We start from the raw sequence: 25,126 nt of genomic DNA on the forward strand, positions 1-25,126 counted from the left end.
GAATGCAACATTCTGGTCGCATTCTTGCCAAGGCCCCAGATAATTGTGGTAGGACAGCTTAAGTGTTGTACTCAGATCCTCTTGCAATAAAGGTCAACATATCTTTTGCCTTTTGTAATTGCTTCTTTACCTGATCAGTAAATTTCAGTTATTCTTGTGCAAGGAACCTTCTGACAATGTACAAGTATCTCAATAGCATACTACTTGAACATTACATTTCTGTTTTTTTCTCTCTCTACCAAGCAGGATGACCTAATGTTTTCCACATTATATTGCATGAGCTGTCTATTGACTCAGCAATCGGTCCCCTTGAAGCCTTTTTATGTCCTCCTCCCTGCTTATTATCCCACCCAGCTGTATATCACCAGCAAACTTCTAAATATGACATTTAATCTGTTTATTTCCACTCCAGTTTCTCTCCATCAACCATCCTTGCACCTAGCAGTATATTACATGTGTTCTAATTTTACTTGATCACTGCTTGTGTGGCACCTTTTCAAACACTGCATCAAACTCCAAACACAGGCTGTCACCAGGTTATAAACAGGTTCCATTTGTGGTGGAAAATACACAAAATCACTATTCGGTAATCATTTAGCAGTAATATGTGTAAATCTAATACTGCACATCTGCCAGGTGACACCATCCCTACTGTAAAGTGTGGTGGTAGCATTATGTTATGGGGATGCCCTTCAACAACAAGGAGTGGAAATCTGGTTTAGGACTGATGGGAAAAGCAATGCTACTGAGTACAGGGAGGTCCTGAATAAAAACCTTTTAGCCTCTGCCAGAAAGCTTAAACTAGGGAGGAAGTGCATCTTTCAACAGGACAATGACCCAAAGCACACTGCCAGAACAACCATGGGATGGCTTCAGATGAAGAAGATTGATGTTCTTGAGTGGCTCAGTCAAAGTTCTGACCTTAACCCAATTGAACATCTCAGACAAAATCTCAAGATTGCTGTTCACCACTTGCTCCCCACCTAACCTGGCACAACTTGAGCAACTTTGGAAGGAGGAATGGGCAAATCTTGCACCATCATGTTGTGCAAATCTAGTAGAGACTTATCCAAAAAGAGTACTGGTTGTAATAGCTGAGAGCGGTGGGTCAATGAAGTAATGAGCAAAAGGGGATGAATACTTGTCAACTGCTGACATTTCAGTTTTTGAATTTTTAGTTTTTCATGCTTTACAATTTTCCTTGTTTTTTGAGCTCTGATGTGAAAAGAGAAGCTTGTGATATACAAATAAAAACTCTCAGTTAAATTGATCAAGATCCCTGGTTGCAGTATTCATTTATGTGAACAAAGGGTTGGGGGCTGAATACTTTTTCAAGGTAATGTATTATGGGCACGTATACGAAAGAGAAGTTTCTGACTTGAGAAGAGACTGGCTTACGCACAGTTCTCAGGAATGGAACTCTTGGATTGGATGTTGTGTATGGAACCACATTTGATTAAGATAAAGAAACCCTTAGGAGGCAGTGATCATTGTGTGATAGAATTCTCCCTGCAGTTTGAGAAGAAGGTAAAATCAGATGTAACATAAGACCATAAGACATAAGTGCAGAATTACTCCTTTTGACCCATCAAATCTGCTCTGCTATTCCTTCATGGCTGATTTATTGTGCCCCCTTAACCCCACCCATTCTCCTGCCTTCTCCCTGTAACCTTTGACACTTTACTAATCAAGAATCCTATGAACCTCTGCTTTAAATATACCCAATGACTTGGCCTCAGTATTATATAGAAGTAAAGGAAACTACAGAGGCATGAGAGAGGAACTGGCAAAAGTTGATTTGAAGGGCTCACTATCAGAAATGATGGCAGAGCAGTAGTAGCTGGGGTTTATGGGAACAATTCGGAAGACATTGGATAGGTTCATCCCAAAAAGTATTCCAAAGGGAGGATTAGAAAAGGGGACTGACAAGGGAAGCCAAAGACAGCATAAAAGCAAAAGAGAGGGCATCAGGATCAGGTTTATTATCACTGGCATGTGCCGTGAAATTTGTTAACTCAGCATGAGTTCAATGCACTACATAATATAGAAGAAGAAAAAATATTATAACAATAAATAAGTAAATCAATTACAGTGTATGTATATTGTATAGGTTAAAATTGTGCAAAAACAGAAATTATATATATATTAAAAAAGTGAGGTAGTGTTCACGAGTTCAATGTCCATTTAAGAATTGGATGGCAGAGGGGAGGAAGCTGTTCCTGAGTCATTGAGTGTGTGCCTTCAGGCTTCTGTACCTCCCACCTGATGGTATCAATGAGAAAGGGCATGTCCTGGGTGCTGGGGGTCCTTAGTAATGAACGCTGCCTTTCTGAGACACCACTCCTTGAAGGTGTCCTGGGTACTTTGTAGGCTAGTACCCAAGATGGAGCCAACTAAATTTATGACCTCTGCAGCTTCTTACTGTCCTGTACAGTAGACCCCATACCAGAGAGTAATGCAGTCTGTCACATCTATAGAAGTTTTTGTTGACATACCAAATCTCTTCAAACTCCTAATGAAGTATAGACGCAGTCTTGCATTCTTTATAGCTGCAACAATATGTTGGGACCCGGAAAGGTCCTCAGAGATCTTGACACCCAGGAACTTGAAACTGCTCACTCTCTCCACTTCTGATGCATCTGTGAATATTGGTGTGTGTTCCTTCATCTTGCCCTTCCTGAAGTCCACAATCAGCTCCTTTGTCTTACTGACATTAAGTGCACGGTTGTTACTGCCACTAGTTGGCATATCTCGTTCCTCTAATCTCCGTCTGAGATTCTACCAACAATGATTGTATCATCAGCAAATTTATACATGCTATTTGAGCTATCCCTAGGCACACATTCATGGATATAGTGAGAGTAGAGCAGTGGGCTAAGCACGCACCCCTGAAGGTCACCAGTGTTGATAGTCAGCGAGAAGGAGATATTATCACCAATCCCACAGATTGTTAGGAATTTGTGGATCCAATTATAGGGGGAGGTACAGAGCCCCAGGTTCTATAACTTCTCAATCAGTATTTTGGGAATGATGGTGTTAAATGCTGAGCTATAGTTGATGAACAACATTCTGACATGGGTGTTTGTATTGTCCAGGTGGTCTAAGGCTGTGCGAAGAACCATTGAGATTGCATCTGCCGTTGACCTATTGTTGCGATAGGCAATTTGCAGTGGGTCCATTTCCTTGCTGAGGCAGGAATTCAGTCTAGTCATGACCAACCTCTGAAAGCATTTCATCACTGTAGATGTGAGTGTTGCTGGGTGATAGTCATGAAGGCAGCTCACATTATTCTTCTTAGGCATCTGTATAATTGCTGTCCATTTGAAAAGCATGTGGGAACTTACACCCGTAGCAGTGAGAGCTTGAAAATGCCCTTGAGAACTCCCGCCAGTTGGTTGGCACAAGTTTTCAAAGCCTTACCAGGTACTCAGTTGGGCCCTTCTGCCTTGTGAGGGTTCACTCTCTTTAAAGACAGCCTACCATCGGCCTCCGAGGCAGAGATCACAGGGTCACTGGGTGCAGCAAGGATCTTCGCAGGCATATAATATAGCAAAAATTAGTGGGAACTAAGAGCATTAGGAAGCTCTTAAAATCCAACAGAAGGCAACTAAAAAGGACAAAAGGAGAGAAAAGATGAGTTATGAAGATAAACTAGCCAATAATATAGATGTTTTCGCAGATATAGTAAGAGTAAAGGAGAGATGATAGTGGATATCAGATCACTGGAAAATTACGCTGTAGATGAAGTAATGGGAAACAGAAATGGCAGGCAAACTCTAAATCTAAAGTATTTTTTATCAGCCTTCACTATGGAAGACACCAGCAGTACGCTAGAAATGCAAGAGCGTCAAAGGGCAGAAGTGAGTGTTGTTGCTATCACTAAGGAGAAGGTTCATGGGAAGCTGAAAGGTCTATAGGTAGATAAGTCACCTGGACCAGGTGGTGTACATCCCAAGGTTCTAAAGAGGCTCAAGAGATTATGGAGGCATTATAATGATCTTTCAAGAAACACTAGATTCTAGAATGGGTCCAGAGGACTGGAGAATTGCAAATGCCACTCCACTCTTTAAGAAGGGAGGGAGGCAAAAGATAAGAAGTGACTTCAGTGACTGGGACAATGTTAAAGTCTGGTATTAAGGATGTTATGGAGGAACTTGATAAAATAGGCTGAGTCAGCATGGTTTCCTTCAGGGAAAATAATTCCTGACAAATTTGAAAATAACAAACGAGAGAATTGTGAGGAAATAACTGAATAGAGAAAAGGAGAGTCAGTGGACGTTGTTTACTTGGATTTTCAGAAGGTCTTTGACAGGGTGCCGCACATAAAGTTGCTGAACAAGATAAGAGCCCATGATATTACAGGGAAGACACCAGCATGGATAGAAGTGTGGGAACCAAAGGGGAATTAAGGGGGCCTTTTTCTGGTTGGCTACTGGTAACTATTGGCCTTCTGCAGGGGTCAGTCTTGGAATTGTTTATTTTAACATTATATGTCAGTCATCTGGATGATGGACTCAGTGGCTTGGTGGCCAAGTTTGCAGGCAATGCAAAGATACATAGAGGAGCAGATAGTGTTGATAAAGCAGGGAATATGCAGATGTACTTTGTCTGATTAAGAGAATGGGCAAAGAAGTAGCAGATGGCATACAGTGTAAAGAAGTGTATAGTCATGCACTTTGGTAGAGGGAATAAAGATGTGGATTATTTTCTAAATGGGGATCAATTTCAAAAATCGGAGGTGCAAAGGGACTTGGGAGTCCTAATACAAGATTCCCTGAAGGTTAACTTGCAGGTTATTTGGTGGTTAGGACAGCAAATGTAGTGTTAGCATTCACTTTGAGAGAGACAACAATATAAAAGCAAGGATGTAATGCTGAGGCTTTATGAGGCATTGGGCAGACTGAACTTGGACTATAGTGAACAATTTTTGACCCCTTACCTAAGTAAGGATGTCCTGGCATTGGAGAGGTTCACAGAAATGATCCTGGGAATGAAAGGGTCAAATGTATGAAGAGCATTTGATGACTGTGGGCCTGTACTCACTGGAGTTTAGATAAATGGGGGAGAGCTCATTGAAACTGATTGAATATTGAAAGACCTACGCAATGGGTGGAGACAATGTTTTGTATAGTGGGCGAGCCTAGGGCCAGAGTGCACAGGCTCAGACTATAAAGAGGTCCCTTTAGAACAGAGATAAGGAAGAATTTCTTTAACTAGAGGGTGGTGAATCTGTGAAATTCATTGCCACAGATGGCTGTGGAGGCCAAGTCATTAGGAGTATTTAAAGCGGAATTGGTAAGCTTTTGATCAGTAGGGGTGTCAAATGTTATGGGGAGAAGGCAAGAAAATGAGGTTGAGAGGTATAATAAATCAGCCATGATGGAATGGCGGAGCAGAGCCTGGGTTGAATGGTCTAATTCTGCTTCTATGTCTTGTGGTCTTATGGTAACCCAGTGTCTACACGTACAGTTCTTCCATTTTAAACATGAATATTTATAACAAATATTGACACAAAGTTTAATGTTTAGGGAAATAAACCATTGCCAAATTAAATTCTAGAATGAAGATATTTGTAAAATGAGTGATCACTATTACTAAAAATTTAAGTAGTGTAGGTATATATAATGTACTTTAGTATGTGGTCAATCACTGTAATGGACAGGTCATTCCCACTTAGTTGCTGGATTTACATTATAACAGCAGGGTATAAACTTGTCTTCCAGCTATATATTAAATAGCTTAGTCATGGAATTAGATGGAGTACAGCATTTAATTGTGTTTCACTCCTTGCACTGGGAAAACCAGTAGGTTTCTTGCAAACGAAAAGCTGAAGTAAATTTATTCTGACTAAATAAATAAATTAGGGGTGTCTATTACTGAGATGATCTTTCTGGATCACTTGTGGTATGTCCATGGAAACAACATGTAAATCAAAGAGCCTTGTCATGTGCAGCCATTCAGAATGAAACAAAGTTCATGGACCATCCTAATAAGATTCTGAGGTGAAGCATTTGACAAGGAGATCCTATTTACCTCTGGCCAGGAAAGGTGTTTGTTTGAGGTTTTGCTAATGAGACATCCTGCCACTTGAATTTATTTAAATCCGTTCCACTACGTGGGGGAATAAAAATCTTTGCGTTATGATTCCAACACAATGTACAAACATAGAAGCATAGAAAACCTACAGCACTATACAGGCCCTTCAGCCCACAAAGCTGTGCCGAACATGTCCTTAGCTGAGAAATTACCTAGTGTTACCCCATAGCCCTTTATTTTTCTGATCTCCATATACCTGTCCAGGAGTCCCTTAAAAGACCCCATCGTATCTGCCTCCACCACTGTCGCCAGCAGCCCATTCCAAGCACTCACCACTCTCAGCATAAAAAAAACTTAGTCCTGATATCTCCTCTGTATCTATGTGAATTTGTCAGTCTAATGGTTTGTAGAAAGAAGCTGTCCCATGGCCTGTTGGTCCTAGCTTTAATGCTGCGGTACTGTTTGCCAGGTAGAAGCAGCTGAAACAGTCAATGGTTGGGGTGACAGGCGTCCCAGATGATCTTCCAGGCTTTCTTTACGCACCTGCTGCTGTAAATGCCGTTTATGTAGGGGGCCATCAGACTACAGTCTACCATCTCCTTTATTCCCAGAAGCACCAGAGATGTTTCACATACGGGGCTGAGGTGGGTTGCTGATTATTCCTCTCCCATTTTTGCTTGTAGAGCAGGTTACTCATGAATTCTAACAAGCTGTCAGCTAGGAGCATGATACTGTACACTTTTAATAGGTTTGTGTTATGTAATCTATTATTAACTTTATCAAAATTCCTTGGGGGTCACAGACAGACAGACGTACTTTATTGATCCCGAGGGAAATTGGGTTTCGTTACAGCTGCACCAACCAAGAATAGTGTAGAAATATAGCAATATAAAACCATAAATAATTAAATAATAATAAGTTAATCATGCCAAGTGGAAATAAGTCCAGGACCAGCCTATTGGCTCAGGGTGTCTGACACTCCGAGGGAGGAGTTGTAAAGTTTGATTGCCACAGGTAGGAATGACTTCCTATGACGCTCAGTGTTACATCTCGATGGAATGAGTCTCTGGCTGAATGTACTCCTGTGCCCAGCCAGTACATTATGGAGTGGATGGGAGACATTGTACAGGATGGCATGCAACTTGGACAGCATCCTCTTTTCAGACACCACCGTCAGAGAGTCCAGTTCCACTCCCACAACGTCACTGGCCTTGTGAATGAATTTATGATTCTGTTGGTGTCTGCTACCCTCAGCCTGCTGCCCCAGCACACAACAGCAAACCTGATAGCACTGGCCACCACAGACTCATAGAACATCCTCAGCATCGTCCAGCAGATGATAAAGGACCTCAGTCTCCTCAGGAAATAGAGACGGCTCTGACCCTTCTTGTAGACAGCCTCAGTGTTCTTTGTCTAGTCCAGTTTATTGTCAATTCGTATCCCCAGGTATTTGTAATCCTCCACCATGTCCACACTGACCCCTTGGTTAGTGTCTTATACTTTTCTCTGTGATTTCAAACTAAATTCATGGCATATACTTGGTGACTTCTACTATGGATGCATCACATCTTAGCATATTGTCATGATATGGGCATCTATTGTCTTTGAGGAAATTCTCCTGTCTTTCAAATGAAAGTGAGTAAATAGATTTAACTAGTTTTATTAAATGTCTTTTGATTAAATAATTTGTCACAGTTTGCTGAGTGTACCACTTTTGTAGAGTGATTTGTGGATATGTTTCAGTTATCTGATTTTTGCATGTATCTGCCTAATTTAAACAATCGAGAATCCTAAATATCACAATTTCCAATTTTATATCCAACAAGTGTTGCTAATATTTCAGAATTTTTACAGCATGAACCTTCAGCCCACCAAGAGTATGAAGGCTTCACGTCTAACTTCCCTGCCTTTTACCCATCGCCCTGCTGATGGTTTTTCAAATGGTTATCCAGCTTCCTTTTGATCACTACAGTTGAATCGGCCTCCACATTCCACACCTCAATTACACACTGTGCAGATTTTTTTTCTCTCCTGTCTCGACATCACGCAGAAAACAGAACACCTTTAAGATTTTCCTCATCTGGAACTTAGAATCTGTAGATTTCTGACCAATCCGTGAACTCTACCTCATTATTTATTTCACACTATTTATTTATTTTATATTTTATTGTAATTTTATATCTTGCGCTCTACTGCTGCTACAGCATAACTGCTTTCTCATCATGTAAGGACGATGATAAACCTGATTCTGATTCTAGAGATGTGCTCAGAAAATAGAAATGAGTCTATGACGCAGTGCATCTTGGGAAAAAAACTGCTTGCATGCTTTTAATAACAAGTGGCATCAAAGTAATGATTAAAGTCTTTCCGCTTGACATTTTAGCTAAATAATGAGAGTGATGCACTCCTTGTTCTACTGGTGACATATTGACTGCAATTGTATTTTTAATAGTGTTAGACAGTATAATTATTGTCACTATCTATTTAGCGGTTACCTCATTGTAAACCATTGCATGTGGTTAGACTACATTTATTTTCAAACTAAAAAATTTTTCTGTGAACTGCAGTGGAATGTGTGTACAGATATGCAGTAATTATTCCAATGAAACAATCTTATAGAAACATATACAATGATGAAAGAGATAGATAAGATAAAGGCAGGGAAGTTGTTTCCAGTGGTTGGTGAGACCAGAACTAGGGGACATGGTCTCAAGATTAGGGGGAGTCAATTTGGGACAGAGATGAGGAGGATTTGCTTTTCCCAGAGAGTGGTGAATCTGTGAAACACTCTGCCCAATGAAGCAGTGGAGGCTACCTCAGTAAATATATATAAATATAGGTTGGGCCATAGTAGGGGAATTAAGGGTTATGGGGAAAAGGCAGGGAGGTGGAGATGAGTCCATGGTCAGATCAGCCATGATCTTATTGAATGGCGGAGCAGGCTCAACAGGCTGGATGGCCTACTCTGCTCCTATTTCTTGTGTTTTTCTGTAATGCTTCATCAAACTTTAAGCAACTGGTAATCATTTAATGTCTTCATGTGTTAAATTTCTTCTAACATTCACAGATTCAGTGAGCATTATGTATGTACAAGCTGAAAAGGTGCAAATCTTGGTTAATAAAATTTGGCTACACTAGAGGAAAGAAGGATCCACTTTTTTATGTACACATCATACAAAAAGAAATCAACTGGAGTTCAATTGTGTTGGTGTGTGAAGTGGGAAATCAGCCACCTCTGTAGGCAATATACCAGCTGTCATACAATTGATATTGTAGAGTTGAATACTGTACATTTCCTTCCTTGTTGGCATCAGTTGGCGTTTCTGGGTGTAACCTGCAAACTTTGCTAACTGCCTCAGGAAAAAAATTTGAGATCACCATTCAGACATCAATTAAAGGATCGTCATTCTGACATTGACATTTTGCACACAGTGTCTGTCAGTCTGAGCTTACCCTGCAAAGAAAAACTGAAATCTCTACACTGGTTCAATAATTAGTGTTTTTTCATATATCCATCAATTTGTAGCCAGGTACAGCCCTAACTCAGTCTTTAAGTTTGCTGATGATGCCACTGTTACAGGCTGGATCGAAGTTAATGATGAGACGCAGCACAGGAAAGAATACCTTATGGTATTGTGTCAGAATAATAATCTAGTTCCCTTCAGCAAGGTGAAAGAACTCATTGCCTTAAGGAAATGGAGGAGGGATCACTAACCTGCCATAGTCAATGGAGCAGCTGAAGAGATGTTTGACAGGTTCAACTTCCTTGGCATCCATATCACTAGTAACCTGGTTTGGTCCTTGTACATCAGGGGTTCCCAGTCTGGGGTGCATGGACCCCTTGCTTAATGGTATTGGTCCATGTCATTAAAAAAAGGTTGGGAACCCCAGCTAGATATTGATGTGATTGAAAAAACACATCAGTGTATATACTTCCTTGGCATTCTAAGATTTGTCTGGTTCATGAGGATTCTCTCAACCTTATACACAAATGTAAAGAAATATGGTACATGGTATGAATTCTGATTCATGTTAAGAATTTCCATTTCCAATACCTTGTTCTTCAGATCTACGTTAACAGTAGTCAAGTACAAGAATTTAAACTCTGAGGAAGCAAAGCTTAAATAGTATCATCTGTATTTTGAGTAAGAAAACAAGTTAAATTTATGTTGCATGTTAAATCATTTTAAAGAGCTACACGTAATGAATAGGATTTTGAACTGCAATGATGGTGTTAGCTAGTTGAATTTGGTAGCTACTCTGCACCAACAAGATCCCACAAGCAGCAATGAATTAAATAGTTCACTAATGCTTTAAATTTCAGTGATATTGATTGAAGAGAAATGTCAGCTAGGACATCTACAGAGCTGATTACTTCTCGAATATAGGATTACTCATTCCTTTTTTAACTATAGTAACAGCTGGAAAGAAGGGCTTGGAAGGAAGATCATTGTGGCTACATGGTTTAGATGATGAACAGACGTAATGTAATGTTGATTGATTTTAGGAAGATTGGCAGACAAGGACTTGTTTTGATGGAGGTAATTATAAGAGGGTAACAGGGTGAAAAATTATTAAATGTAGAAGAAAAATTGTAGCATTAGAGCTGGAATACACCTATTTTAAGTGCATCAAAGATATTGAGATTTTTATAGTCAAAAAGCAACTTAAGTTTGTCCTGTTAAGTTGCATCCTGAAACAACATGGTTTATAGTTAGTGGGGTATTCAAAAATAAATCATTGAGCATGGAAAATTCTGAGGGTTCATTTCCTCTCTCAGAAGTTCAGAACAAATGTGGAGCCCTTGTGGCATTTGGACCGATAATTCTACACAGTGCACAATTCCAAACAAGGTGGCATTTGAGCTAAAAATGGAACACCTTGTAGTTAGACAGGAAGAAGAATCAGAAAACTACTCAATGTGATTTGAAGAATGGAAGGAGAGATGTTTTTAAAAAAATTGAAGATTTTCTTAATCAACTACTATACTTTAATTAGGAGCATGAACCTGATGTTCTTGCCGGTCCCTACAAGAAGTGAATAAACTTTAGTTTGCAAAGGGATAGGATGTTCACTGATTTTCACTGAACTTGTTGGCCTTTAAAATAGTAAGAGTAATAATTTAGCAGACAAACCAAGCAGGTGTTGTGTGAGATTTAACTTGAAATCTGCAGTTTCAGACAAGCTATAAGCTACTGGTGAAATGTCAGTGATTCATCAGTCTGAGATGCGAATAGAATAGCTTCCCATTCCAAGGCCAAGATTTATCAGAGTGAATTTCATAGACTCTTGTTTTTTTTTGTTTAAAAATGCTTTAAAGCAGTGTATTTTTATAGGTGCTTTTATTGCCCATCCTCAATTTCCCTTGAACCAAGGGACATTTATTTAGTGTGTTCCGGAAAGAAAGTTTCCCCAGGCAGTAGATAGAGAGCTCTACCAGAAAGTGGGCAAAGCTTGAATTACTCCTAGCAAATAAGGAAGGGCAAGTGACTGTGGTCACAGTTAGGCAGCACACTGGGACCAGTGACAATAGTTGCATTAACTTTACAATATTTATCGAAAGGGGCAGAACTGGTCCACAGATTTGAGTTCTGAACTGGGGCAAGGTCGTTTTAAAGCAAAGGAACTTCTGGCAAGTGGGAGGTTTTTAAAAGTGGGACAGCAAGAGTTTAAGGACTGCATGTTCCTGTTAAAGCTGCTGGGAGGTGGGAATCCTAGATGTCAAGATGTTATGTAAACACAAAGTACACTGCAGATGCTGCGGTCAAATCAAGACGTACAAAAAAGCTGGATGAACTCAGCAGGTCGGGCAGCATCCGTTGAAAGAAGCGTTCAGCGTTTCAGGTCGAGACCCAAAACCCGAAACGTTGAATGCTTCTTTCAACGGATGCTGCCCGACCTGCTGAGTTCATCCAGCGTTTTTGTACGTCTTAAGATGTTATGTAATTCTGGTCAAAGAAAAGAAAGTGAGTCACTGGATGTATAGGGGATTCTGGAGTACACTGAAGAAGGAAATTAGGAGGGGAAAGAGGGAGCCTGAGATGGTTTTCTTTGGCAGAGTAAATTGCGAATCCATTGATTTACTTTTAATATATTAAGGGGAAAATGAGTGATTTGAAACAATAGAGCTCTTCATAGACCAAGATGGAAACCTATCTGTGGAGATGCTGGAGAGGGACAGAGTTCTCAATGGTTATTTTTCCTCTATTTTCACTGTGGAGGAAGATGTGAAGACTTGGGAGCCTGGCAATGCAATCTGTATTACAGGTAGTCCCTGAGTTACGAACGTCCAACTTACGGAAAACTCGTTCTTATGAACCGAGGAAGGACAACACCGTCCACCGTTTCAAATCAGATTGCAACACCGTTCGCCATTTTAAGTCATTGTCATTGACGCTGTGTTTAGTGTTTAACTTTGAATTTGGCTTAAAATTTTCTTAGTAAGATTCACCCTGACCCTGATCGACTGGTGGTGCAGTGAGATCAGCGCTGGGCTGGAGAATGGAGGTTTCTGAGTTTGATCCAGTGACAGACCGCTCCCGTGCTGGGTTGATGTCGATCCAGTGACTCCTGTACCATCCATGCCGGGTTGATGTCGAGCTCGCAACTCGACCTCATAAAAAAACAACACTGCCACCTCCAGTTTAAATTCCCACGTGGAATATTGTGGATGATCAAATACCCAAACCCAGCCCAGTCCCCACTTGTCCCATTTAGCCTGTCTTAATGCGGTGGTCCTTAGGACCCAGCGGACCTTGGGAGCCGGTGGAGCTCAGGACCCGCTGCCCGCAGTGTTTCTGTTCCATTGACAGGAAGCGATCGTGATTGGAAAATAAAGTGGAAATAATAAAAGCGTTTGGACCGAGGTGAAATGCCATCGGTGATTGGAAAAGAGTTAGGCTACAGTCAGTCAACAATCCGAACTAATGTTAAAGGATAAAGTGAGAATAATGGAGTATGTGAAAGGCCCTGCCCCGATGAAAGCTACAATTATTATTAAGCAATGCAGTGGTTTAATTATTGGAATACATACATTTCTTAAGTGTTTTATATGCATAGAAAGGTAAAACATATACTATATATATAAGTAAATCCGAAAGGTTTCTACAGTTATATTAAAAGCAAGAGGATAATGAGGGATAAAATTGGTCCCTTAGAGAATCAGGATGGTCAGCTATGTGTGGAGCCGAGGGAAATGGGAGAGATTTTGAACGATTTTTTCTCTTCGGTATTCACTAAGGAGAAGGATATTGAATTGTGTAAGGTGTGGGAAACAAGTAAGGAAGTTATGGAACCTATGACAATTAAAGAGGTGGAAGTACTGGCACTTTTAAGAAATTTAAAAGTGGATAAATCTCCGGGTCCTGACAGGATATTCCCCAGGACCTGGAGGGAAGCTTGTGTAGAGATAGCAGGAGCTCTGACGGAGATCTTTCAGATGTCATTAGAAACGGGGATTGTGCCGGAGGATTGGCGTATTGCTCATGTGGTTCCATTGTTTAAAAAAGGTTCTAGAAGTAAGCCTAGCAATTATAGACCTGTCAGTTTGACATCAGTGGTGGGTAAATTATTGGAAAGTATTCTTAGAGATAGTATTTATAATTATCTGGATAGACAGGATCTGATTAGGAGTAGCCAGCATGGATTTGTGCGTGGAAGGTCATGTTTGACAAACCTTATTGAATTTTTTGAAGAAGTTACGAGGAATGTTGACGAGGGTAAGGCAGTGGATATAGTCTATATGGACTTCAGCAAGGCCTTTGACAAAGTTCCACATGGAAGGTTAGTTAAGAAGGTTCAGTTGTTAGGTATTAATGCTGGAGTAATAACATGGATTCAACAGTGGCTAGATGGGAGATGCCAGAGAGTAATGGTGGATAATTGTTTATCGGGATGGAGGCCGGTGACTAGCAGGGTGCCTCAGGGATCTGTTTTGGGCCCAATATTGTTTGTAATATACATAAATGATCTGGGTGATGGGGTGGTAAATTGGATTAGTAAGTATGCCGATGATACTAAGGTAGGAGGTGTTGTGGATAATGAGGTGGGTTTTTAAAGCTTGCAGGGAGATTTATGCCAGTTAGAAGAATGGGCTGAACGTTGGCAGATGGAGTTTAATGCTGAGAAGTGTGAGGTTCTACATTTTGGCAGGAATAATCCAAATAGAACATACAGGGTAAATGGTAGGGCATTGAGGAATGCAGTGGAACAGAGAGATCTAGGAATAACAGTGCATAGTTTCCTGAAGGTGGAGTGTCATGTAGATAGGGTGGTGAAGAAGGCTTTTGGAACGCTGGCCTTTATAAATCAGAGCATTGAGTACAGAAGTTGGGATGTAATGTTAAAATTGTACAAGGCATTGGTAAGGCCAAATTTGGAATGTTGTGTACAGTTCTGGTCACCGAATTATAGGAAAGATATCAATAAATTAGAGAGAGATTTACTAGGATGTTACCTGGGTTTCAGCACTTAAGTTACAGAGAAAAGTTGAACAAGTTAGGTCTCTATTCATTGGAGCACAGAAGGTTGAGGGGGGATTTGATCAAGGTATTTAAAATTTTGAGAGGGATAGATAGGCTGTTTCCATTGAGAGTAGGGGAGATTCAAACGAGAGGACATGATTTGAGAGTTAGGGGGCAGAAGTTTAAGGGAAACACGAGGGGGTATTTCTTTACTCAGAGAGTGATAGCTGTGTGGATTGAGCTTCCTGTAGAAGTAGTAGAGGCTAGTTCAGTTGTGTCATTTAAGGTAAAATTGGATAGGTATATGGACAGGAAAGGAGTGGAGGGTTATGGGCTGAGTGCGGGTAGGTGGGACTAGGTGAGATTAAGAGTTCGGCATGGACTAGGAGGGCCGAGATGGCCTGTTTCCATGCTGTGAGTGTTGTATGGTTATATACTAAGACAAACGTTTGACTAACTGACGCTAAATAATACTGGATGTACTTGTTCCGACTTACGTACAAATCCGACTTAAAGACAGACTCAGGAACGGAACTCATATGTAACCCGGGGACTGCCTGTACAGAAAAAGAGGTATTGCGTGTATTTAGATTTATGAAGGTAGACAGATCTCCAGGTCCTGATGAGGTATACTCGAGTACTATTGGAAATTAAAGAGAACTGTGGGAGTCTAAGCTGAGATATTTGCAAGATCATTGTTCTCTGGCTTGGTGCCAGAAGACTGGACGATAGAAAATATTGTACCTTCATTTGAGAAGGGCTGTAAGGATAGATCTGCTAATTATAGACTCATTAGCCTAACATCCATTATAGGCAAGTTGCTGGAAAGCATGCTGAGGGATAAGACATGCTTACATTTGGAAAGGCAGGGGTTGATTAGGGTAGCCAGCTTGTGGGAAATCACTTCTTATGAATTTGATTGAGTTTTTTGCTGAATTGATGAGGAGAGAGTAGTAGATATATGGATTTCAGTAAGGATTTTGAAAAGGTCTACATGGTAGCTGCCTTGGAAGGTTAGATCACATAGCTTCTAAGCATAGTTAGCAAACTGGATATAAAATAGGCTAGATCAGGGGTCAGCAACCTTTACCACTGAAAGAGCCACTTGGACCCGTTTCCCACAGAAAAGAAAACACTGGGAGCCGCAAAACCCGTTTGACATTTAAAATGAAATAACACTGCATACAACGTTTTTTTTTGCCTTTATGCTATGTATAAACAAACTATAATGTGTTGCATTTATGAAATTGATGAACTCCTGCAGAGAAAACGAAATTACATTTCTGCATGCAACAAAAACATTTTGAACTCCGAAAAAAAGACGTTGGGTTGAAAGTTACTTTTAAGTAAAATATTCAATGTCTATTTGAGTCCTTCTTGTATTTATGAAAAACGCCGAACTTAAATTTTCCGCCAGCAGCAAACCAAAAATAACGTCAGCCAGCTGTCATCCTGAAAAATGAAAGGACTATTTCACTGAACTATGAAAAAATATGAATATAAGTAAAATAATAGGCAATTAAAATATTTATCATACTTGGTTAATGGGATTTCTGCTCCTGGACCTCAGCGCACAGCGTCTGCACATCAGGGCTGTATGATGTCACCTTCATCTTTACACAGGATCGCAAGCTGTCATCTGTGAGGTTTTCAATATCACTCCATTTGTGTTTCTGAGCAAGAACGGCCTTCTGACGGGCAACATCTTCAAGGTCTGCTGTCAAGCGTCTAAACTTGGACACCCATATGTCTTTGTCGGCTATGTCGGCCAGTTCCATCTCAAGATCAGGTTGACTCACACCTGCCAATGCAGTCGTATTCAGTAGGGAAGGATCGATGCTTAAGGGAGTGACCGGGAAGGATAATGTGTTTTTTTCCTCTCTGAACTCACAGAAGCGTTTCCCAAACGATGTTTGCATTGCGATGATTGCAGAATGTAAATACTCCGAAATTATCATGTCGTGACCTTGTTTGAACTCTCTCAAATTGGGGAAGTGAGACAAAGTGCCTTTCTGTAAATCTCTGGCAAGCACTGTCAACTTGCGCTCGAATGCCAAAACATCCTCCAACATGTGCAGGGCTGTACGTCCTTTCCCCTGAAGAGCTGTGTTCAGCGTGTTCAGGTGCGCTGTCATGTCTACCATGAAGTGTAGCTTTTCCAGCCACTCTGGCTGTTCCAGCTCAGGAAAGGTGAGCCCTTTGCTGCCCAGGAAAGTTTTCACTTCTTCCAGACACGCGACAAAGCGTTTCAGCACCTTCCGTCTGGACAGCCAGTGATAAAAACACGTTGTAGCGGTGTCAGTAAACTGCAGTCAAAGATAGCTTTATTCGAACTAAACAGCCTTGCTTTTAAGCCTCCCTCAACCCAGCCCCCATGGACGCAGATGCTGCAAAAGACGCGTACTCACAAACCCCCGTAGGCTATCTCCCTTAGCCTTAGCTAATTGTGAGCCGTTTCGGATGTGGCAGGAAATGTACAAGATCACCATAATTACATTTCAAAAGCTAACAAACTAACATAAAATACATTTTAATTAAATACTGACCAATTATTTCCCAAAGCCACAGGGAGCCGCAGCACAGAGGTGAAAGAGCCACAAATGGCTCGGGAGCCGCAGGTTGCCGACCCCCGGGCTAGATGATAAGAAACAGATGGTAATAGTGGAAAAATTTTTCTCAGGCTGGGGAGGTCTGTCACGAGTGATGTGTCCCAGGTATCGGTGCTGGTCCCATTTTTGTCGTCTATGCTAATGATTTGGATGATAATGTATGAGGAATAATTTAGCACATTATCATCTGGATTTTTAATAAACACGACAAACAACAACCAACCCAGCACCAATTGGTGTGGCACACCACCAGTCACAGGCCTGTCTGACAAAAGAAGCAACCATCTACTGCCACTCACTGGCTTCTTCTGCTAAGCCAATGTTACATCCAATTTACAACTTCATCACAAATGAGATGTGAATGAACCTTCTGGACTAGCCTCTCATGGTCAGTGGCCTTCCTAAAGTCCATATAGACAATATCCCATTGCCTTTCCTTCATCAAATTTCCTGGTAACCTCCTTGAAAAATTCTGTAAGATCGGTTAGACACAACATACCAGGCAGAAAGCCACATTGACTATCCATAATCAGGTCCTAACTATGCAGACACTTGTATATTCTGTCCCTTAGAGTAACTTCCAGAAATACACCCGCTACTGACATCAGGCTCACCAGCCTATAATTTCCTGGCTTATTGTTAGAGACTTTCTGGAACAATGGAATAACATTACCTATCCTCCAGTCTTCTGGCACCTCATCCATGGCTGAGGGCATTTTAAGTACCTCTGCCAGGGCACCTGTTGTTTCTGCACTGGCCTCCCCGAAGGTCCGAGGGGACACCTTATCAGATGCTGGGGAGTTAACCACGTTAATTTTCCTCAAGATATCAAGCACCTTCTCTTCTGTAATCTAGATATGGTGTATGATCTTGCTACCTTTTTGCTGCAGTTCTATCCTGTGTCTAGCTCCTGAGTAAATACAGTTGCAAAAGCTCCATTCAGGATCTCCTGTATCCCTTTTTGCTCTGTGCATAGTTGACTATGCTGATCTTCAAGTGGACAAATTTTGTCCCTTGCTATCCTTTTGTTCTTAATATACTTGTGGAAACCCTTCGGATTCTCCTTCAGTTTGTCTGCCAGAGCAACCTTATTCCTTCTTTTCATCCTCCTAAATTACTTTCGGAGTGTTCTCTTGCATTTGTTATACTTCTCAAACATCTTATTTGCTACTTTCTGCCAATACCGGCTATACACCCCCTTCTTAACCAGGGCCTCAATATCTCTAAAAAAATTAAGGTTCCATAAACCAGTTGGCCTTGCCTTTTGTTCTAACAGAAACATGCAAACTCTGTGCTCTCAATATTTTACTTTTGAATGCATCTCACTTGCCAAGTCTCCCTTTGCCAGAAAACCTGTCTCAGTCCACATCTGCGAGATGCTTTTTGATGCCATCAAAATCGGCCTTTCTCCAATTTAGAATCTGAACCTGACCAGTCCTATCCTTCTCCATAATTATCTTGTAACTCATAGAACTATGATTACTAGATTCAAAATGCTCCCCTTCCCACATTACTGTCACCTAGTTCCCCAATAGGAGATCCAGTATCGCTCTCTGTAGTTGGGACCTCCATATATTGATTAAGGAAGCTTTCCTGAACACATTTGGTAAACTTTTTTCCATCCAGTTCTCTTACAATCACCTACTACTGCAGCCTAATGCAACATACACACACAGCTGGATGAACTTGGCAGAACAGGCAGCATCTGTGGAAATGAATATAACTATATAACCATATAACAATTGCAGCATGGAAACAGGCCATCTCGGCCCTTCTAGTCCATGCCGAATACTTACTCTCACCTAGTCCCACGGGCCCGCACTCAGCCCATAACCCTCCATTCCTTCCCTGTCCATATACCTATCCAATTTTACTTTAAATGACAATACCGAACCTGCCTCTACCACTTCTACTGGAAGCTCATTCCACACAGCTACCACTCTGAGTAAAGAAATTCCCCCTCATGCTACCCTTAAACTTTTGCCCCCTAACTCTCAACTCATGTCCTCTTGTTTGAATCTCCTCTACTCTCAGTGCAAAAAGCCCATCCATATCAACTCAATCTATCCCCCTCATTGTTTTAAATACCTCTATCAAGTCCCCCCTCAACCTTCTACGCTCCAAAGAATAAAGACCTAACTTGTTCAACCTTTCCCTGTAACTTAGGTGCTGAAATCCAGGTAACATTCAAGTAAATCTTCTCTGTACTCTCTCTATTTTGGTTGATATCTTTCCTATAATTTGGTGACCAGAACTGTACACAATATTCCAAATTTGGCCTTACCAATGCCTTGTACAATTTTAACATTACATCCCAACTCCTATACTCAATGCTTTGATTTATAAAGACCAACTTACCAAAAGCTTTCTTCACCACCCTATCCACATAAGATTCCACCTTCAGGGAACTATGCACCATTATTCCTGGATCACTCTGTTTTACTGCATTCTTCAATGCCCTACCATTTACCATGTATGTCCTATTTGGATTACTCCTACCAAAATGAAGCACCTCACACTTTATCAGCATTAAACTCCATCTGCCATCGTTCAGCCCACTCTTCTAACTGGCCTAAATCTCTCTGCAAGCTTTGAAAACCTACTTCATTATCCACAATGCCACCTACCTTAATATCGTCTGCATACTTACTAATCCAATTTACCACTCTGTCATCCAGATCATTAAGGTATGTGACAAACAACATTGGACCCAATACAGATTCCTAAGGGACACCACTAGTCACCGGCCTCCAACCTGACAAACAGTTATCCACCACTACTCTCTGGCATCTCCCATCTAGCCATTGTTGAATCCATTTTACTACTTCAATGTTAATACCTAATGATTGAACCTTCCTAACTAACATTCCGTGTGGAACCTTGTTAAAGGCCTTATTGAAGTCCATATAGACAATATCCACTGCTTTACCCTCATCAACTTTCCTCGTAACCTCTTCAAAAAATTCAATAAGATTTGTCAAACACGACCTTCCACGCACAAATCCATGTTAACTGTTCCTAATCAGACCCTGTCTATCTGGATAATTATTAATACCATCTCTAAGAATACTTTCCATTAATTTACCCACCTCTGACGTCAAACTGACAGGCCTATAATTGCGAGGTTTACTCTTAGGCTGTTACACTTAGACTGAATAAACTGGGATTGTTTGCTATCTCTACAAATTTGATCCTGTAAATCCCACTGACTATTGGAAGGTTTGCAATATGATCCCATGAATGTGGCCAACCCTTTCTTATTCCTCAGTAGATGAGCTCCCCAGTCTATCCTGTTCAAGCACCGTTGTGTCATTTTCCCTGGTGAGTAATGCCACCACCATTCCTCTGTCGTGTCTAAAACAACGGAACTGTAGAACCGGTGGTCAGCTGGTGGCGCAGTAGGTCGGCACCGGCCTAGAGAACGAAGGTTCCCAAATTCGGTCCAGTGACAGACTGTTCCCGAGCACGCTCTCCATCCGTGCTGGGTTGATGTCGAGCTCGCAACTCAACCTTGTATAAAAAAACACTGCTACCTCCAGTTTAAATTCCCACACTGAATATTGTGGAGGATCAAAAACCCAAAACCCAAACCCAGATGTTGTACTGCTATTCCTGCCCCCATGATAGGCTGATAGGTTAATTGGTCATTGTAAATTGTTCCGTGATTAGGCCGGGGTTAAATCACGGTTTGCTGAGCAGTGTGGCTCAAAGGGCCAGAATGTTCCCCTACCCAGAAGGGCCTACCCCACGCTGTATCTCAATAAATAAACTATTTGGTAAAAAGAATCCTGATTATCATCTGAATTAAAATTCCATAGCTGCCATGGTGTGATTTGAATTTGGGACTAAGATTGTAACTCTGGGTGAGAGTCTGCACCATCAATACATACCTTTGGTGAAAATCCAGTAGCAAGGCATGTGTTGGTTGCCTGCAGTGAAATAAGTGATGGATACAAAGATGAGTTATCTTTTTCCTGAGATCACTATGACTCTAATTTCCCCCTTTCTTTACAGAAAGTTTATGAGTAAGTTGCAGAAGCCAGTGCTAACAGGCCAACGGTTTAAGACCAGGAAGAGGGGTAAGTTTTTCGACTGGATGTTTCATAAGCAACATAAAATAGAAGTATCAGGAAAAATCACTGCTGCCAAGCAGAACGGTGTTATTTTGGTGACTGTCTTAAATGTACACATCAATCTAACAAATTTTTAAAAAGATCTGTTGGTCATTTTAAAAAGTCTTTTTCCTTTTAAAGTAGTTGTCGAGATGAGACATTGAGAAAGATTCTTGTAGTTGTAAGATTAAACTGAACCTTTGATTACTTTAGGCAACCTCTAACCTAATCAAATACATGAAATTGTTGATGTCACAGTTAACTGATTACTTTCAAAAAGCTGTCAGTATTAAAATACAGTGGATTCTGGTTAATTGGGACACATAGGGACAGGTACATTTTGGCCCAATTAGCCATAGTTTCATAGAAATAGCTAAAAAGGTACAATAAACACAAACTACTATTTAACTGAGTAACAAATTATGTATTTAATTGAAATACGGAGCAAATTAGAAGACTACCAATGCTACTATATTACTATAAAACTCTATTAATTACGGAGGAATTCATGCAGTGTACGCTGCCGTCTATGGGGTGTCCAGGGAGCAGTAGCACTTCTACTGAAGGGTTTGTCATGTCCATTCTGGGGCAGTTCAGTCACCTTTGTCCTCCACTGTTTACTCAGCTCCATGCAGTTGTAACAACGGCCACACCTTCACACAATGGGGGCAGCAGATGGGTCTCGTACCCTGGTGAAATAGACACGTGTGAAATCAGGTCTCGCAGTTAACGGCCAAGAAGGCAATTCTCCATTGTCTCAAGGAGAGTGAAGGGCATGAAAAGCCACAACAGTAGACACGGTTATCCGATGCAACCAAGCAGGACCCCAGTTCGTAATAACGACTCATACAATTGGAACCAGACTTCAAAGGTTGAGGAAAGTGGAACTGTTCCAGTGGATTGGCTATTTCCACTTTAAAAACTCTCCCTTACAGGTTTCACTGTCATCATTGGATACAACAGCGAACAAACACACTGCCGTGTTCCTTTGATTGACTGTTAATGAACAGAATTAGTGCCGACACCTGGTGTAGATAATGTACTGTCTTCATTCTCATTGTAACAATCAAGATGATTGTTGATACATTCAAATTCTTCATAATTCCTAACTTGTTGAAGGAATGAAATTGCTCCTGGTCGGTTCTGGCATCTCCAAGCCAGAATGCTAGAAACCACAGCGAGCAAATCAATTCTAAATTATCTTGCTGTTTAATTTTTTTGCCAATTTCTCACTGGGAAAAAAAAATCACTGCTTACACAACTGACACTATTTTAAAAACTGCTCGCTCTAAGCTCGGGAGTGCAGTGTCGAACAACCACACAAGTTCACATAACTTGCGCTAGTTAGAAACTGTTCCATACAGTCTCCTGTCCCAATTAAGCAGCATATTGTCCGAAAGAAATGAAGGGAATACTGGCTATTTTCTCGAAGAGTTTTGTTTTAAGATTTCTTTAAGATAGGTAAGCACCTATCCCAATTAATCGATGGACCAATTAAGTGCAATCCACTGTGTTCTCATGACATGCATGGTTGTCAGCTACTGTATTGTTTGTGTCTCAGTACTCCATTTGTGCAGTGACTATATTGCCTTAAATCTAATGGGCTTGAAGATACTGTAAATTTAACACTGCAAAGTGTCCAAGCTTGGTTATAACTGAAATATCTCTTTTCTGCAGATGAAAAAGAGAAGTTCGAACCAACAGTCTTCAGAGACACAATTGTTCAGGGTCTTAATGAGGCGGGGAGCGACCTCGAGGCAGCAGCCAAGTTTCTGGATGTAACCGGCTCTAGACTAGATTATCGTCGTTATGCAGACACATTGTTTGATATATTGATAGCTGGGAGCATGCTAGGTAAATATGAACCAAACTTCCTTTAATTAATCAGTAACCAATGAAGAATGGAGTAAAAATGTTAACGTTTTTGCTTTCCTTGAGAGTCAAAAAGGAGCTGATGATAATTTATCGTCAAAAATGTGTATTTTGCCTGCATTTTGCTAGATTTAGTTTGAGGCAATGCTTAAGCTATATTTAAAAAGGTATGTAAAACCAATAAAACATTAATGCTATATACAAGAAATACCTTTTGAATAAACTGTCCCTTACTAGCATCAGAACGATTTATCGTCTTTAATGTACAAAAGAATCCCAGTGTCCCTCACAGAAAAACAAAGAAGAAAAAGAAATGAATGGGTGCCAGGGTATAGGACAGCAAAACTTGACAAAACAGATGGGTTTTAAATGTTTCAGGAAGACAGGACTAAGATAGATCGCAAGGTTCCCCATGGTGACACTTATTCATATTGTAACAGAACACTAGGATGTTTGTGTATGTATTCTCTGGGTGAATTCTCACATGTTTTCCTGTTGTAATAACATTGAATAACATTATTAATTTCAGCACACAGCTGTAGGTAAAGTCAGATGATTAAGAACAATGACAAGTTATGTTTAAAGTGCATCCCAATCCCGATTTAGACTCCTCTGGATCACTACATTGCTCAAAGAAAATCCATTGCCTTCTATTGCCTCAGGTCATGCATGGCCAGTCGCACTTGATGTCAAATCATTTACTAATACATGCAAAATCCTAAATTATAGACCATAATTCAAAGGAGCAGAATAAGGTTCTTCGACCCATTGAGTGTGCACTGCCATTCCATCAAGGCTGATTTATCATCCCTGCCAACTCCATTCTCCTGCCTTCTGATAACCTTTAATGCCCTGACTAAACAAGACCTATTAACCTCCGCTTTAAATATACCCAATGACTTGGCCTCCACAGCTGTCTATTGCATTAAATTCCACAGATTCACAATCTTCTGACTAAAGAAATTCCTCTTCTCTCCATTCTGAGGCTGTGCCCTCTGGTCCTAGACTCACCCACTATAGGAAGTATCCCCTCCACATTCACTCTGTCTAGGCCTTTTAATATTTGATTGGTTATAATGAGCTCCCTCCTCATTATTCCAAACTCCAGTGCATATAGGCCCAGAGCCATCAAATGCTCCTCATACATTAACTTCTTCATTCATGGAATCATTGTCATTAACCTCCTCTGGACTCTCTTCAATGCCAGCACATCGTTTCTTTGATCGGGGCGAAAACTGCTCAGAGTACCCCAAGTGCAGTCTGACTAATGCCTTATAAATTCTCACCATTATGTTCTCGGGTTTTATATTCTAGTCCTCTCAAGATGAACGTTAACATTGCACTTGCCTTCCGCACTACTGACTTATCCTGCAAATTAACCTTTAGGGAACCCTGCACTTAGACTCCAAATTCCCTTTGCACCTTTAAGGTTTGAATTTTCTCCCGGTTTAGAAGATAGTCTAGGTCTTCTGCCACTCACTTCCCTACACTATATTCCACCTACCATTTCTTTGCCCATTCTCCCAATCTGTCAGAATCAGAATCAGGTTTATTTTCACCAGCATGTGATGTGAGATTTCTTAACTTAGCAGCAGCAGTTCAATGCAGTACATAGTCTAGTAGAGAGAAATAAAATAATAATAATAATAAGTAAAATAAAATAATAATAATTAATAAATAAACAAGTAAATCAATTACGTATATTGAATAGATTATTAAAAATGTGCAAAGACAGAAATACTGTTTATTAAAAAAAGTGAGGTAGTGTCCAAAGATTCAATGTCCATTTAGGAATTGGATGGCAGAGGGGAAGAAGCTGTTCCTGAATCGCTGAGTGTGTGCCTTCAGGCTTCTGTACCTCTTTCCTGATGGTAACAGTGAGAAAGGGGCATACCCTGGGTGCTGGAGGTTTTTAATAATGGACTTTCTGAGACACCGCTCCCCTAAGATGTCCTGGGTACTTTGTAGGCTAGTCTGCAAGATGGAGCTGACTAGATTTACAAGTCCTTCTGCCGGTTCCCTGCTTCCTCAGCGC

General features: G+C 40.7%; 1 protein-coding gene across 3 annotated transcripts in view; it reads left to right on the plus strand.

The window, feature by feature from the left end:
* The window catches only part of LOC132395714 (eIF5-mimic protein 1), a 94,011-nt gene that overhangs the window by 33,856 nt on the left and 35,029 nt on the right, over positions 1-25,126 (plus strand). For all 3 annotated transcript variants that reach the window (XM_059972659.1, XM_059972660.1, XM_059972658.1), the window contains exons 2-3: positions 21,122-21,186; positions 22,897-23,073. In XM_059972659.1, coding sequence (XP_059828642.1) covers positions 21,129-21,186; positions 22,897-23,073 — 235 coding nt within the window. In that variant the 5' untranslated portion in view covers positions 21,122-21,128. The remainder of the gene's footprint in view (positions 1-21,121; positions 21,187-22,896; positions 23,074-25,126) is intronic.

Source organism: Hypanus sabinus, chromosome 6, assembly GCF_030144855.1.
Source record: "Hypanus sabinus isolate sHypSab1 chromosome 6, sHypSab1.hap1, whole genome shotgun sequence".
Taxonomy (NCBI): domain Eukaryota; kingdom Metazoa; phylum Chordata; class Chondrichthyes; order Myliobatiformes; family Dasyatidae; genus Hypanus; species Hypanus sabinus.